General features: G+C 37.9%; 1 protein-coding gene across 1 annotated transcript in view; it reads right to left on the minus strand.

The window, feature by feature from the left end:
* The window catches only part of hephl1a (hephaestin-like 1a), a 57,812-nt gene extending 41,300 nt beyond the window's left edge, over window positions 1-16,512 (minus strand). The window contains exons 1-4 of the mRNA XM_017699266.2: window positions 16,154-16,512; window positions 5,378-5,622; window positions 3,023-3,235; window positions 2,690-2,863 (exon numbers count right to left, since the gene is read on the minus strand). Of these exons, the coding sequence (XP_017554755.2) occupies window positions 2,690-2,863; window positions 3,023-3,235; window positions 5,378-5,622; window positions 16,154-16,317 (796 nt within the window). The 5' untranslated portion in view covers window positions 16,318-16,512. The remainder of the gene's footprint in view (window positions 1-2,689; window positions 2,864-3,022; window positions 3,236-5,377; window positions 5,623-16,153) is intronic.
* Window positions 16,513-17,610: the final 1,098 nt, after the last annotated feature.

Below are 17,610 nucleotides of genomic sequence, written 5' to 3' on the forward strand. Positions count from 1 at the left end.
TCCCTTTCCTGTCACTCGTCTTCTATTCGCGCCTTGGTTTATTCCTCTCTTCCCATACTTTCCTCTCATTTCTCCTCCAATCCGTTAGTTGTGTCTACGCTAAAGATCTGGACTCAGTTTAGCAAAATGTTTCATTTTACTGAGGCGTCTGTTTTAAGTCCAATATGTAAAAATCATTTATTTAAGCTTGCAACCCAGGACTCTAGATTTATAAGCTGGGAGAGGAGTGGTATTACCACATTTAAGGATCTCTTTGATGAAACATTTCGTAGTTTCTCTTCAGTAGTCTCAACATTTAGGCTTCCTAGAACAGACCTTTTTAGATTTTTCCAAATTCATCACTGTGCACAATCCCTTTTTCCCATGTTTCCGGAATGCCCCCCTGCTCTCCCATGGGAGGACTTTTTTACTGCAAAAACTGAGGGAAAGCTTATTTCTATTTTTTATAATAAGATCTTGTCTTTTCATAAAGTAAAGATTCCTGATGCCAAGACTAAATGGGAAGCGGAGTTAGGACTTGAGATGGACGAGAGATGGTGGACTGAAGCTTTGGCTAGAGTTAACTCTTCATCCTCTTGTCCAAGACTAAACATAATGCAACTGAAAGTTATTCATAGAGCTCATCTATGCAATGCTAAATTAGCACAAATCTATCCGGAGGTTAAGCCAACCTGTCCCCGCTGCGACGAGGACCCAGCAACTCTCTCTCATATGTTTTGGTCTTGCCGCAAACTGGGGAGATTCTGGGATTTTGTATACTCTACACTTTCAACAATCTTTAATAAACATCTGAGCCCCTGCCCTCTACTAGCTATTTTTAGTATTTACATCGGCAGTACTCGGTTGAATTCTCGAGAATTAGAATCTATAGCTTTTGCTCTGTTATTGGCAAGGCGGAGAATTCTTATAAGCTGGAAGTCTCGCTCTCCTCCCTCACATTCCCTCTGGCTAAAAGATGTTGTTTTCTTTTTGCGCCTCGAGAAGATCACGTTTAGCTTGAGGGGTTCAGTGGACAACTTTTATAGGTGGTGGTCACCTTTCATCTCCTTTTTCAGGTCCCTCCCACAGCTTTCTGCAGAGGACTTTGGTACTCCCCCCTCTTGAACATGCAATAGTCCCAAGCCCCCCCCCCCCTTTTTTTTATTTATTTATTTATTTTACATTAATGTTTCACTGATTTCATTTCTCTATTTTCCTTTCATATTATTTTATTTGCATATTGATTCACGATTATAAGGCTGTACTTTGTAATTGTTGCCTTAGTACTTTTGTTTTTTTTTTAATGTTGTTTTTTTTTTTTGTATTTGTGTTGTAAGACCTGTAAAAAAGCAAAAAAAAAAAAAAAAAAGCTGGCAACTTTAGCCTGATGGACAAAAACATCTCAGCAGTCACATCTCCCAACCAGCATTCAAATAGCCTCCAAGTGTCAATCCACAAATAACAAATAAAATAATGCTAACCATACACTGGAATACTTTAAAAAGACTTTGAAAAGACTTTCAACACACTCTCACACCTAAAAACAAACGTCACAATGTTTTCAGCCACAGACTGACTTTGCAAAGACTGCAGATCTTGCAGGGACACCATTTGCAAAGCTAGATTTTTAAAATGATTTCCCATCATGCACTTGGTGGAAATTTACAAGCAGAGAAACCCATTTCCTTCTCCACTCTATAGTGTTACAAATGGGTAGGCATGCTGGCTAGGCACGTAAAGCTCTAGGGCTCAGCCCAGTTCACTGTAGAATTTTTTATTTCCACATATTGTCATCAGGTATTTTTTTAATTAACATGTAAAATGTGTAGTTATGTTTTTATTTAACATTAAGATTTACACATCAACAAACATGCAGCGATTCAGCACTGTTGATTGGTTGTTATGAACTACCTAATTGCACTCTCTCTCTCTCTCTCTCTCTCTCTCTCTCTCTCTCTCTCTCTCTCTCTCTCCACATAATATTAAACAAGGTTGATTTTGTTGCAGCATCAAGATAAGAAAAAGACTGACATAAGACAGCCACCCAGACCACCTCACACTAAATGACCAAGACAATGTGTGCACAACACAACTCCAGCAAGACTAATGGTTTTAATTCAACATTGGAAATGAGTCTGCGATAGTGAAATTTATTGAAAAGTCATTTGGTGTAAGGCCAGGATAACATGTGCAATAGTGATGTTAATAGTTACTGGTTTGCATCTCTATTCAGTTGTAATGTCCACCTCTACTCAACTGTGGCTTCTGAAGTTTGCTGGGAGTGACTAGAAAATCACATTTCACCATGTTAGAAGATCTACTCTAACTCATTTTAGCCCGAAGGTAAGAGCTACACTTTATATAGAAACACAAGATCAGATTGTAAAATAAGATTGTAAAAGCTGTAATGCTCAATTCAGTTATTATTCAGATGTAGCCGTACATTTTACCTCATTTCACAAATGACAAAAAAAAACATTTTTTGGAAATTACCAAAAAATAAATAACTACAAAACTAAATGTTAATATTTCTTCTCTAATTCTGTACTAAAAATGCAGTGTGCATATAACAGGACTCATAATAATGATAATAATAATAACAAAATGTGAAATATCCAAATATGTAATTATAATAACAATAATATTAATAATCAAACAGCCTAAACTGAGTAAATGTATTAATTAAATGACCACTGCCTGAACAACTTACAGTGCAGGAGGTTGGATTCTTGAAACTCCTCATCTGCATCCAGATTGTCAGTGTCAGAGCAGCAGCTCTTGATGTTGTCATCAAAATACCAACTGAGATTTTCATCCACCACGCTAAACATAAGGAAAAACTCATGATCTACATCAGAGCGAAGTCCTTTACTGTCCAGAGCTCCTAGGAACAAAAGGCATAGAGAGCATGCTGAATATTTGTATAGCATAAGTAGTAATGTGTTTGGTTTATAGAAGGCGTATAGAAGTGTAAATTTGTGCATGTGTGTGCACTTATGTATATTGTATATCTGCACAAACATGCATGCTGTGCGTGAGTTACCCTTCTTGCAGGTCAGCAGCACACCAATAAGGCCAGCTGCAATGTCTTTAGGTGCATCTACATGTGAGTGGTAGATCCAGGTAAGGCATTTGGAGTCGTTTTCCGTGGGGGCAAATTCTTCTTTGACCTTCCAAGTGTATTTGTAGCTTTCACCCGGAGCCACAGCATCATCATTCTTGTTCTTACCAGATGTACCATCTGGATACAGTGCACCTGGCATTCACAGTGATGTGATTATTAAATTGTTCATTTAATTCATTCCTTTTTTCACTCATAGAAGTTTTTAAAGTTTTTAAAAGGACTAAATGTGCTTGCATTCTATGACTTTCCAAGAAACCAATTTAAGGAATTGTTTTGGGTAACACTTTACTTGGAAAGCTCACTGCAAGTACTTTGAAAATGCATACCTTGCATTTGACTGACATCCAACTAAATATGTATTAAATCCACCTGAAGCCTGGCCCTAACCCTAGAGCTGCTGAGAGTCAGAGTTTCACTAGAGAATCTGTTAATAATTTGAACATCAGCTATCCAAATAAAGTGAGACCTTCTAAACAAATGAGTCCACCACGTCAAACTGTTCCAATGAGATGTTTTCAAAAACTCGGCCAGAAGGACCAGCTTAATGGTTTTCAAATACACTGCTCAAAAAAATAAAGAGAACACTTAAACAACACAATATAATTCCAAGTAAATCAAACTTCTGTGAAATCAAACTGTCCACTTAGGAAGCAACACTGATTGACAATCAATTTCACATGCTGTTGTGCAAATGGAATAGACAACAGATGGAAATTATTGGCAATTAGCAAGACACACTCAATAAAGGAGTGGTTCTGCAGGTGGGGACCACAGACCACTTCTCAGTACCTATCATAGGAGGGCAACAACCCAGCAGCAGGACCACTACCTGCGCCTTTGTGCAAGGAGGAACAGGAGGAGCACTGGCAGAGCCCTGCAAAATGACCTCCAGCAGGCCACAAATGTGCATATATCTGCACAAACGGTTAGAAACCGACTCCATGAGGATGGTATGAGGGCCCGACGTCCACAGATGGGGGTTGTGCTCACAGCCCAACACCGTGCAGGACGCTTGGCATTTGCCAGAGAACACCAGGATTGGCAAATTCGCCACTGGCACCCTGTGCTCTTCACAGATGAAAGCAGGTTCACACTGAGCACATGTGACAGACGTGACAGAGTCTGGAGACACAGTGGAGAGCGATCTGCTGCCTGCAACATCCTTCAGCATGACCGGTTTGGCAGTGGATCAGTAATGGTGTGGGGTGGCATTTCTTTGGAGGGCCGCACAGCCCTCCATGTGCTCGCCAGAGGTAGCCTGACTGCCATTAGGTACCAAGATGATATCCTCAGACCCCTTGTGAGACCATATGCTGGTGCGGTTGGCCCTGGGTTCCTTCTAATGCAGGACAACGCTAGACCTCATGTGGCTGGAGTGTGTCAGTAGTTCCTGCAAGATGAAGGCATTGAAGCTATGGACTGGCCCGTTCCCCAGACATGAATCCGATTGAGCACATCTGGGACATCATGTCTCGCTCCATCCACCAACGCCACATTGCACCACAGACTGTCCAGGAGTTGGCGGATGCTTTAGTCCAGGTCTGGGAGGAGATCCCTCAGGAGACCATCCGCCACCTCATCAGGAGCATGCCCAGGCGTTATAGGGAGGTCATACAGGCACGTGGAGGCCACACACAATGCTGAGCCTCATTTTGACTTGTTTTAAGGACATTACATCAAAGTTGGATCAACCTGTAGTGTGTTTTTCCACTTTAATTTTGTGTGTGACTCCAAATCCAGGCCTCCATTGGTTAATAAATTTGATTTCCATTGATGATTTTTGTGTGATTTTGTTGTCGGCACATATAACTTTGTACAGAACAAAGTATTCAATCAGAATATTTCATTCATTCAGATCTAGGATGTGTTATTTGAGTGTTCCCTTTATTTTTTTGAGCAGTGTAGATTGTTATTTCATGGCTCTCAAGTGGTGCTCTTTCGTGTATTCTGTCAATGCAACAGTTACTGACACTCAATGACTGTACAAAAATTTTTTACTTAATTTGTCTACAAGTTGGAGGTAATGCAAAATACCTTACAGCAATTTTGTCATTTCTAAACTTACTCACATTTTTTTTATCTCAGATCTAACACATAAACTAAATCTGGGTTTTACTGATGACTTGAACCCATGGACATTGACTCGCCAGTTAAACACTCCTGTTTTGTTATCATTCACATTTGACTTAACAAATAAAATTTGTGGACAGATAGATATACAGAAAAACACACAAACAGAGAGAGTGATTAGGAAATATGAAAGGCACACTTTACCTTCAGAGTCTTTTTCATAGAACACTCCGTGCGGATGAAGTGAATAAGGCCGAGAAGCAAAGTTCTTCATATGCACCACAATCTCATCATTCACTTCCGCACGGATTACTGGTCCAAGGAAGCCCAGATAACCTGGTTTTTCGACTTCAATGGAGAACTGCTCATCTGTGTATTGCCGATACACAGCCTTTTTGTAGACGCTGCCAATGCGTTGTGGGCCACTCATCAAATATTTAGCTGCATATCTTACAGAACAGAAGAAGAGAGAGAGCAATGAGAAGAAAGAAAAGTACCAAAATCCTGAAATAAAACTGCCTTTTTATACTGCATTAAATAATTTAATGTAGTACATGTAGTAGACCCAGAAGGATAAGCAGCTTAGAAAATGTGTGTGTGTGTGTGTATACAAAAATTAATAAATATATATTTAATCCATTTAAAGGCTCATTATGCTGATGTAAGTTTGTTTGGTTGGTTAGTGTAGTGGTTAACACCTCTGCCTTCTACACTGTAGACTGGGGTTCAATCCCCACCTGGGCAAGCACCCTATACTATACCAATAAGAGTCCTTGGGCAAGACTCCTAACACCCCCTTGGCCTGCCTATGTAAAATGATCAAATTGTAAGTCGCTCTGGATAAGAGCGTCTGCCAAATGCCATAAATGTTCTAACAGTAACACGTAAATGTTCTAACAGTAGCTATTACTGTTCCACAGATTTTATAGTGTAGAAGGTGAGAATACAGTAGTATCTGAGCTGTTCATGAGAATAAAGCTAATTACATAAATGGTTAAATTACTTCATCTACACACAGTAGAGTACAGTTCAAGCCAATCTCAAAAAAGAGCTAAACTCTCTCTTTACCTTTACCTCACACTGAGGTAATCTGAACAGTGATGATTACAATTTTGGTTATAATATAAAGCACAATGTATTCTTTCTAATCTTCATCTGTGGAAATCATTATATACATAAATGCCGATAGTCTAATGCAGGGGTGTCCAATCTTAGCCACAGAGTATTGTGTGGCTGCAGGTTGTTTGGAACGAAAAACTACAGCCACGCTGGCCCTTTGTGGTTAAGACTTGACACCCTTGATCTAATGACAAACCAGGATTTAGCCTTTTCAAAGTGAATTTCAATTACTATTTGAATCTTTTAAACACAAATTCAAAAGCTTAGCAGGAATTAAATATAAGAACAATACAGGCAAATATGGTTTAACCCCAAATGTGTTTTAGGTTTTTTAAAGAGCTAAGAAGAAATTATTCTCAGCATTGACTGAGACTAATAAATGTGGCTATAGGTTTTGCTTAAAACCACTGATCAGCTGATCAGTATATTCTTTATTAATGTTGATCTAATGTGAGAAATTGTTTAGATTTTTGGGGGGAGAAAATTGCCTTCTCCTTGTTGTAATACTGCTATCAGTGCCAACCAGAAGAGGACAGGTTCCACTTTTTATTGCTGGTTCTTCATTGCGAAAAAGCACTATACAAATTACAAATACAAATTAATTATAAGTTTGATTAATATCTAACATTTAACCTAATGTATCCTGTAAGCTTGCTCTCTACCCAGCTCCTCCTTTTAATTCCTTTAAAATTTTTACTTTTGTCCTTAAGACTTTGGCAAGACTTCTATGAGCAGACTAAGAGGATTAAATGTCTTAGTTGTACTTATTAAATGTCTAGTATTTTTGTTGTATATCCATGTAGATGCCAGCAATGACTTCTGTCCTGAAAGAATAATTAGTTCAGGGATACTCTAGCATTTGTACTAACTTAAGGATACTTATTCCAAACATCAGCAGCTTTTTCAGTGCTCTGCCTGGAACAAGAGTAAGCATTGGTATATACAAGAAAGCAACACAAAAAAAGAGTACACAACAATTAATCAGTGCAATAAATCGCTGCTGTCAGCACAAAACCTTGTGTCTCCATTTTTCTGTTTTTGACCATTTGAAAATGTGTGCTGCTTTCATAATGAATGGAACAAAAGAATTGACCCAAAATAGTCTGATGCCATTTATTTACATTAAAAGTAAAGTATGTTGTTCCCTTTCTCCTGTAAAGTTATAATTTTGGAGATACAAAGTTTTGTTACGACAGCAGCAAAATACATGTATTTCCACTAGTCTGCTCAAAGAAGTCCTGCCAGCAGTAGGTGTAGATCTAATGGCTATTTTCAATCTTGTTTCTTCTGACAGTGTTATCATCAGAATTATTTAAGCTGAAGCAATTATTTTCCATATATGTCAGTTTGTTTATATCACAACAGAATATGAGTTGGGTGTGTATTCATCAGCTGGGTTGATGCATGTAAATAAAAGACAGCAGAAAAACACGCTTATCTAGACTGGTCATGGCTCTCACAAAAAAAAAAAAACATGAAACCTCTGAATAATATTATAACATGCAGAGGGCAGCTAATGTTTGTTCATTTATGCTTGAGCTCATTCTGTTATTCTAAAGGGAGCTACAAAGTACTGACAGGTGCGAAGCAAGATAGCTCAGATCAGCCAATTGGCCACTTCAGGTCTCTACTATAATATTTGTGCCCAATGAACAAAAAAGGACAATTAATCTGTTACAGTTAAATACATGAATGTGACAGGCCTAGATCTGAGTGCAGTTTTTTGTGCAAAGACATGATATGCAATGTTTTACCTCATCAACTTTGTTGGGTTTTTTGGGGCAAATATATGTTTATTCTCTCAGAAGCAATTAAGACTTTGAACAATGTGAAATGTTCAAAAAACATGCTTGGATATAAAAGGAGCATTAAGGAAAGGTCTAGTCCTTCATGACCAGGGATGAGTTGAGAGTCACAAGTTTGGCAAAAATGCGTCAACAAAAAAAAATCAGTTTTAAAATAACATTCCTAAGCCAGAGACTGCAAGGATGTTTGGTATTTCATGCTCTGCAGTGCATTGTGTCATCAAAAATTTAGAAAATGTAGTGAAATCTCTGTGCATAAAGGCAAAGCCCAACACCACAAATGAATGCCTATGACCTTCAACCCCTCAAACAGCGCTGCATTAAAAACCATAACGCACAGTGCAAGTCACATGGCAACAGCCCCCAGAAACATCATTGACTTCTCTGGGCTAAAGCTCATCTGAAATGCGCTGACATGCAGTGCAAATGCGTACTGTGGCCAGATGAGTCAGCCTTTGAGATTGCTAATGGAAATAATGGACGTTGTGTTCTATCATCCCTGTGATTTTTGACACAACATACACTGTCTTCTAGACATTTTCAGGGACACCAATGCTTCAATATGACAACACCAAGCCACATTCTGCATGTGTTACAACAACATGGTTGCATGATCAGAGTACAAGTGCTAGTATGCAGTCCAGAACTCTCCCACTGAAAAGGTGTGTCTCCCATTGGAAATGTGTGTCTTTTTAAGCTGAATATATGACAAAGGCCTTGTACGGTAGCAAAGCTGACGACTTGCAAACCTGAAGAAAAAATCCACTTTCAATCCCCCAACTTTTATTAAATGCAGTTAAAAGGAAAGCTGATGTAACACTGTGGTAAACAGGATCCTGCCCCAACATTGTGTAATGTGTTGCAGGTTACTTAAATTTGAAATGAGCACATATTTACAATGAAGTGCAGAAGGTAAAACATCAAATATTGCATTACCATTTTCAATTTAATACAGATCAAGCAGAATTTACTAATCATTTCTGGTTTTATTAGCATTTCACATACAGTCCCAAAGCTTTTGGAATTGGGTTTGAAGTCATGAATTGTCATTTCATTTTTAATGCTGAGTCAAACCTTATGACCTAAACAAGTATACAGCACTGCAAAACTTTGCATTTCCCTGCTCTACCTCCCTGACTCAGCTCAAGAAGGGGTTGATCATTAGCTAATTATATCAGATGTGTGGACAAAACATAATGTAACTGCGGAGCGTGGAGGGAAAGGCAGACCCTAGGACTTCTAATGTAAAACTAACAGCTAAAATTCAATTAACATTTTTTTATATAGTGCTTTTTTACTGGCTGTCGAGCAGAAATGCAGATATATTCCCCTAGTGAGCAAGCCAAGGGTGACAAAGGCAAGAAAAAAAAGAAAAGAAGAAGAAACATTGAGAGGACCCAAGACTCAAAAGAAGAACCTACCAACCCCTGGCCAAACTAAATCGAACTGAATAGAATTGTATAATTCTATTCAGACTACTGTAATAGCTTTTGAGGTAAGTACATTACATGTGTACATTGCCTGCCAGTCAGTTTTAGAATTTTAAAAAATTGCTAATTACCTATAAATTCCACACTTTTTGGCTTTAGCATATACACAAGATCTCATTAAGTCTCATTAACCCTGTAATTCAGTACACAATCAAAACACAAATGCCACAAGAGCAAAGTCAGAAAAACCCTTTATTTTGGAAAAGACGTTAGACGAGCATGTGTCTACATGCACATATATGTAATATTTTTTACCTTCTAGAATAAATTAAATAAAACATGCTGATAAAATAGACATATATTGCATATTTAACTTCTGTAGAATAGTGAATTCAAATCATGAATTATTCCCAAAATAAAATCTGCTATATTCAATAGGGGTGCGACGATTATTCGACATAGTGGACTAAAATTGATGACCACATTAGTTGGCAACTAATTTAGTGGTCGATAAGCTGCTGACCTTCTTACAGATCTGCATCATGCTCACTAGGGATGGCAGCCTCAAAAACAAAATCATCAAAAGTGTGGAGCTAAATTCAGAAAAAGGTTGTTAGCTGTTGTTTGTAAAGCCAAGCTTAGCTGGGAGCACATCCTCCATCTAAAATTTTCTATTTCGAAATGCTGTTCTCTGGAATCGTTAATGGAGCTGGAACAAAGGCAAGTAACTATTACTCACAACGACCCTGTTGACTTTTCAGATAACGCTCACACTTTTAAACACCGCATCATCGCCATTGCGTTCAAATTCAGCGAAGACAGGAGATCCAGACAGGTTTCTGTTTTCTGCAGATTTAGTTTTGTTATATTGTGTTGCTGCTACTTTGCACATCCTTAGTTATGAATTTTGACAGGAAAAATGTATTGCAGTTGTATTTTGTATCTTTTTTTATTAGCATGAAAGTTCATTAATACAGTGAAATACTGAATGTCATTCATCTTTATTGTCTTCATTGTTAGTTAGCAAATGCATAAAACAACCTCAAGCTAAATTTAAAAGCTAATAGCTACATAAAAGTTATTTGGTAATGTAGTGATTCATTATCCGAATAATCCATTATACGTTTCAGTAAATTAGTCATTTGTTGCAGCCCTAATATTCAGACAAGTCATTAGACAATCTTACTGTAATTCGACATGAGACAGGTAGTGGCAACCCTTATTTGTATCTACTATGTGTTTATGGTCATAAAGTGAATAAGAAATATATAGTGAAAATTATGCTAAATATCTAGTCTTTAGAAATACAGGACCATATATGACCATACATAAGATTTTCTTTAGGAGAGCTTCACTTGAAGCAACTGCATCCAGGGCAGTCAAAGAAGCAGCACATCTGCAGGACTTGTAGATATGTATCTTGTATACAAGGTCCTGAACAATTTGGCTCCTGATCCCTGCACTGCTTTTATTAAGCAGTAAACAACTGAAAATAGGTTCCTTAGATCAGTGAGTAAAGGAGATTGTGATTCACTGACGACTTTTGGACAGTCAGCTTAGTCAGCAGAAGCAGCTCACATACTAGAAGCAGCTGGAACATACCAGAAGACCCATCCAGGTTGTAAAAGTCAGGAAGGAATGGTGTTCCGGCTCAGATTTTAGAAATTCAGGCAAATTAATCTAAGTGGTGTTGAACACACAAAAAATAATAAATTATATATAATAATTATTATATATAATTATATATATAAAATAATAAATTAATAATAAATAAATTTTAAGTTTATCTCCATAAAAAATGTGACTCAAGTTGAAGTGAACTCCTGACACTAACTGAGACAAATGTGGATGTTAAGAGGGGAAATATTTATTTTTAAATAACAGTCATCATTTTCATTATGTAGATAGCAATGACAATGTAGCAAAAAGCTAACAATAGCTAATTCTGTCCATCCATCCATCCATCCATCCATTTTCTAAGCCACTTCTCCGTCAGGGTCGCGGGGGGGGGGGGGGGGGGGGGGGGGGGGTGCTGGAGCCTATCCCAGCAGTCATTGAGCTAATTTAGTTTGCTAATGTTACATTTTTGTTAGCTATCTGTCATTAAAAATAGTCAATAGTAACTAAGTAGATATCATGCTAGAGAAATGAACAAAGGGCTCACTCTCATTCTAGCCTGACTACTTATTTTTATGTTAACTCTGGGGACTCGCCATATTGAAGGCACCCTCATAAATAGCAGGAAGTAGGAGAAGATTATGAACATTAAGATCTGTCATCAAATGTTTAGCATCTATGATGCAAGCTGGATAAAAGCTAGCTAGCTAGCGCTGTCTAACAGTGGAGTATCGGCCAACGGTGTAATAAAAAAAATGGCTAGTCTAATTGTATAAATTAATGTAAAAGTGATCAATTTGTAAAACATGAACAGATGTTGCCACCCTAAATACGTTCTTAAAATATGAACTCCAGTATAATATAATATAATATAATCCTCTAAATGAATTGAACAAGAGAATATGATTAGCTTTTATTCAAGCATGCCAAGGAATCCATCATTACCTGGGACCCCTAACAGCCTTTCTGCAGTTGTCTGTAGGGCACCTGCACTGCCCAAAAAGGGAGATAACATGCTAGGAAAATGTCCATTCAGCTGGTATTCAGATCATTTAAAACTTAAGTTATTAAAATGGGAAAATTAAAAAAAAAAAAGATGTGGTACCTTCTGGACTTGCTGAGTGGACTGGTAATTTGGTGAAGTGAAAAAGCATTTTGTACTTTATGAGTGATATAGGAAGTCAATTATAATGTTATTTAGGATACCAACAAGCCACACTGGACTTGCTAACACACATTTGTATAAATCCCCCCCCCCCCCCCAAAATGCAGCATCATACAATATAATCTGATGGGATTTCAATATACACACAAAATCCAACCTTTTGAAGAAGTAGAAATGATTGTTGGCTGAAGAAGCTCATATGAAGCACTTCTGAATTACCTGCAAACCTCACACTTAGTGCTTTAATTTAGTCACACTTTTTTATTTCACTAGAAAAAAATGTTTTAAAAATTAGATTTTGAAGAGTGGGACACTTTTCGTGCTTAAAAAACTTTTTGATTATAAAGCAATCAGCCAAAATGATTACGTATATGTAATGAACCATAAATGTTTTGTTTCACTGATAACAACGCAAAGTGAGAGTTGCATTTTTTAAATGAAACATAAGTGTCTATGGATGAACACATGTTGAATGAGCAGGTGCTAAATACAAGTGGACAGACTGTGGACTATAGAGCCTATATTTGGTTCAAAATATCTTAATTGTAATACTGCTGTGATCTTAAGTATCTACAGAATGTTGTGCACCATCAAAAGGTAGAGTTCTCTAGACTGGTTAATATGTTTATATTATGAAGTTATTAAATGAAAATTCATTTAAAAATCGTGAAACTGATAATAATGACATATACTGTTATACCTGTGATTTGAGTATTAATATTAATATATTCCACAAATTATTTGACAATTTGTACAAATTAGTTTATTTATTCATATGATAATTTATGTATTTTAATTTGTTTAATAGTGGAATTTATTGGGGTTTTTTTGTTTTTTTTTGCTTAAAGGCATGAATGCCAGGGGAAAATTTGATTTAAAAATAGTCAATAGTAACTAAGTAGATATCATGCTAGAGAAATGAACAAAGGGCTCACTCTCATTCTAGCCTGACTAATTATTTTTATGTTAACTCTGGGGACTCGCCATATTGAAGGCAACCTCATAAATAGCAGGAAGTAGGAGAAGATTAAGACATTAAGATGGCAAGCATGCAGTAACACTTCTCGTCTCTTTTGAAACTCAGACAACCAACCTGAGGCTTATTTTGGACATATTCTGAGAAGAAACAATTCCTTATAAAAGAGTATTATCCTTGGAAAAAAATCAACCAACTACAAGAAGATGGACACAATGAGAAGAATTATGTTTTCTGTTTCTAACAACCCACTATTTTCCATTTCTAACAACTCAATGATTAATGCTGTTCATATTCACAGTAAGTGATGTATCTAGGAATTCCAGCTTCATGCCTTACAGCTGGATCAATCATGGTCCTGGAGCTCAACCACCTTGGACAGCTCAGATCAAACATAATGGTCTCCCATATTCAGATACTTCTGCAAGACTTCATTACCTGGATTAGTGTTTTGGATTTGAGTTGAAGCTTAATTCTGAAGTGGGCCAGATCAGGAGTCTGGAGGATTTCCAGGCACCCCTAGGTTTAGAGTGATGTTTTTTTTTTTAATTGGCCCAGTCCTCTGAAAACTAAAGCATGATCGGTTGATTGCTCTATTATTTTGTAATTATGCTAGGCTTTCCCTTTAGTGCTTGAAGTTGTAACCAATAAGAGAGTTCACATATCTATATCTATCTAGGTCTTCTTCTTCTTTCGGCTGCTCCCTTTAGGGGTCGCCACAGCGGATCATCTGCCTCCATCTTGCCCTATCCACTGCCTCCTCTACTTTTACACCAACCATCTCCATGTTCACCTTCACTACATCCATAAACCTTCTCTGGGGTCTACCTCTTCTCCTTCTGCCCGGCAGTTCCATCTCCAACATTCTTTGACCAATATATCCACTATTCCTCCTCAACACATGTCCAAACCATCTCAACGTGGCCTCTCTGGCTTTATCTCTAAACTGCTCCACCTTCACTGTCCCTCTGATCTGCTCATTTCTAATCTTGTCCATCCTTGTCACTGCCTGCAACCATCCTCCTCCTTCAGCTTCCACCATCTAATCTTTGGCCTCTGTCTTCACTCTCTTCCTCTTCTTTGTTTCTAATCTCATTCTACAGACAACCACCCTATGCTGCCTTGCTACACTTTCCCCTGGCACCACTTTACAATCTCCAATCTCCTTTAGGTGGCATCGCCTGCTAAGGATATAATCTACCTGTGTGCACCTCCCTCCACTTTTGTATGTCACCCTGTGTTCTTCCCTCTTCTGAAAATACATGTTCACCACAGCCATTTCCATTCTCTTTGCAAAATCTACAACCATCTGACCTTCTGCATTTCTGTCTTTCACACCATACATACCCAGCACCTCTTCATCCCCTCTGTTCCCTTCACCAACATGTCCATTAAAGTCTGCACCAATCACCAATCTCTCCTCTCTAGGGACACCATCTACCACTTCATCCATCTTACTCCAAAATTCCTCTTTCTCCTCTAACTGACAACCAACCTCTGGTGCATATGAAATGACCACATTCAAAATTACACCATCAACCTTCAACTTCAGGCTCATGATCCTGTCTGACACTCTCTTTACATCCAGAACACTTTTCACAAGCTGTTCCTTTAGGATTATCCCTACTCCATTTCTCTTCCTCTCTACACCATGATAGAAAAGTTTGAATCCACCTCCAATGTTCCTGGCATTGCTTCCTTTCCATCTGGTCTCCTGGACACACAGAATATCTACCTTCCTTCTCTCCATCATGTCTGCAAGCTCTCTGCTTTTACCAGTCATTGTCCCTATGTTCAGAGTCCCTACTCTAACCTCCACACTCCTGCCTTTCCTTCTCTCTCCTCTCTGCCTTCTAACCCACCTTCCTCCTCTCCTCTTTGATGGTCTTCGACCTACAGTAGTCCAATTTCCACCGGCACCCTGCTGGTCAATAGCACCGGAGGCGGTCGTTGTTAACCCGGGCCTCGACTGATCCGGTATGGCAATCATATTTGTGATCCGCATGATAGTTTTGACACAAGTTTTACACCGGATGCCCTTCCTGACGCAACCCTCACCATTTATCCGGGCTTGGGACCGGCACCAGAAGTACACAAAGTACACCCCTAACGGCTGGTTTCTATATCTATCTAGGTACCATGGGGAAAAACAAATCCTGATTTGCCTTTTGTTTCCATTGTATACTTAACAAAAAATAAGAATACTATTAAAATACATGCAGAGTTTAAATCCAAGCATGATTTTCCTGAATTAAAATGTACAAAAAATTACAGACATGTAGTTTTGCCATTTTTCACACAAACCAACAGATTTGGAGGGCTTAGACATGAAATTCCCTGTTCTAGAAAAACATTAAAAAGTCAGAATTTAATGTCTCTAAAAGCTATCTCACAGAAATCTGTTACACAAATTGTCTGCCTTAAAATTTTGCAATACACACATTTTAAGTCTAAGCAGGGTGGATGGGCAAGCTACATATCCACACTGTTTTGGGTAAAACAGTATTCAGATATTTTTCATATAGATTTACCATGATCATTACACACAAAACTCAGAAGACACATAGTTTGGGCAGTAAATTAAAGTGGCTATATTTATGTTGTAGACATGTGAACTCTGGTTCCTTTCACTACTACTGTAAAGAAATACAGAAATACAGCAACCTGAGACGATACGTTTCTCTACTGTGCACCATTTCAGCTCGAACACTCTAAATTACTTTGTTTACATCTCATGGACTGAAATACGCTGCCGTTATGGAAAATAGGAATTCCCCTTTAACAGATAGATAAGATCTCTTGCTTCAAGTCATGTTGGTTTCATGTTTCAAGCGCGGTAATATAATAATTAGACTATAAGTAACTTACGTGTCGTCGTTGATATCGAGGCCCGTGACCACATTTTTTCTTTGAGGTGCATAATCCCAGTTTTCCTCCCGAATTCCGATGTAGTATGTCCTTGTAACGCCTTCGCTCAGGCGTAAACACACAGCCAGGACTGTCAGCCAGAAACAGAAAGCTTTTTCTGTCATTGTACAAACAAGCCGAGAAACTGAAGGGATCGGCGAGTTCGAGCTACAGCCAGTGAGAAATGTGAAAACACGCGTAAGAGGAAAAACAGAAAAACGCAGCTATTTTCACAGAGTTTAACGCTTATGAAACTGCCAGTTTGGAAATACACCCGTCTGTCTCAACAAACTGCAGCGCTCTGCTGAAAACCGAAAGTGATACGCAAGTTAGAAAAAGAGTGCACGGGGAAGCTGATCATTTTCGACTGCAAACCAATCAAAAACAAGCTGCCTGATGACAGACACTTTTATAAGCCAATCACTAACCGGTATGACTTGCAGCCATACAGCTTTTCAGTTTCTCCAAAAGAAGTCGCTATCTACGGTGGAAACGTTGCTGTATTGAACGAGGACAATGAGTTTTTTTAATACATTTTGGTCACAAACAATCTGTCCATGTATTTGTAAAATATTAACAGTTCCTGTTCGTTCATTCATGACTTGCCTGAATGTGATTTAGAGAGAAAGTACATTTTATTCTTTAGTCATGTTCTTCAAACCAATGCTTTAAAACAAAAGGTCAGTCTAGCCGTTTACATCGTTAAATGATCATTGGGTAATGTAAGAAAACTATATATAGGGTAGCTACATTTTGTTTGAGCACTGAACAAAACATTTATTTTCATATGATACCTTGGGTCTGTCTTCCAACGGAAACGATCTGTTCAGCACAACTGACTCAGCTGTACTTATATTATTACCTTTGTATGAATCTTCTTTTGCATCACACTTTACTTGTCTGTTAATAATTGGACTGCTGTACTCATCTTATACTTTGGTATTATTGTGTATGAATGTGTTTTGTGGAACTTTTTTGAAAGTTTCAACAGAAAATGTAACTTAATTGTTATAGTGATAATTTTGCTGTTGCATGATTATAAGTGGTATTCATAGTTATAGGTTGTTCTGTAACTACTACAGGTGCATTAAATAATAAATGAGGCTTAATTTATCTTTCTGAATTTTATCAAATACATGGGTAAAAAATAGCACATTAATATTTTTCCACAGTGTGTTATTTGAAATATAAACACTGACACATACATAGAAGCACACTCACCCAGCATCTAGCTGTCAAGATGGTATTGATTGAGGTGCTGTGTGTATTTATGTTTAGATTTATTACATTTAGTAGACAGTCTTATTTTGTGTGACATACTAATGTGTGTTTTTCAGAATCATTTTATTTCATTGTGTGTTTTACACATTTGAATTTGTCTTGGTGAGTGTCTACATGTATGACATGGTGTTTTGTTG

The sequence above is a fragment of the Pygocentrus nattereri genome, chromosome 19 (assembly GCF_015220715.1).
Source record: "Pygocentrus nattereri isolate fPygNat1 chromosome 19, fPygNat1.pri, whole genome shotgun sequence".
Taxonomy (NCBI): Eukaryota; Metazoa; Chordata; class Actinopteri; order Characiformes; family Serrasalmidae; genus Pygocentrus; species Pygocentrus nattereri.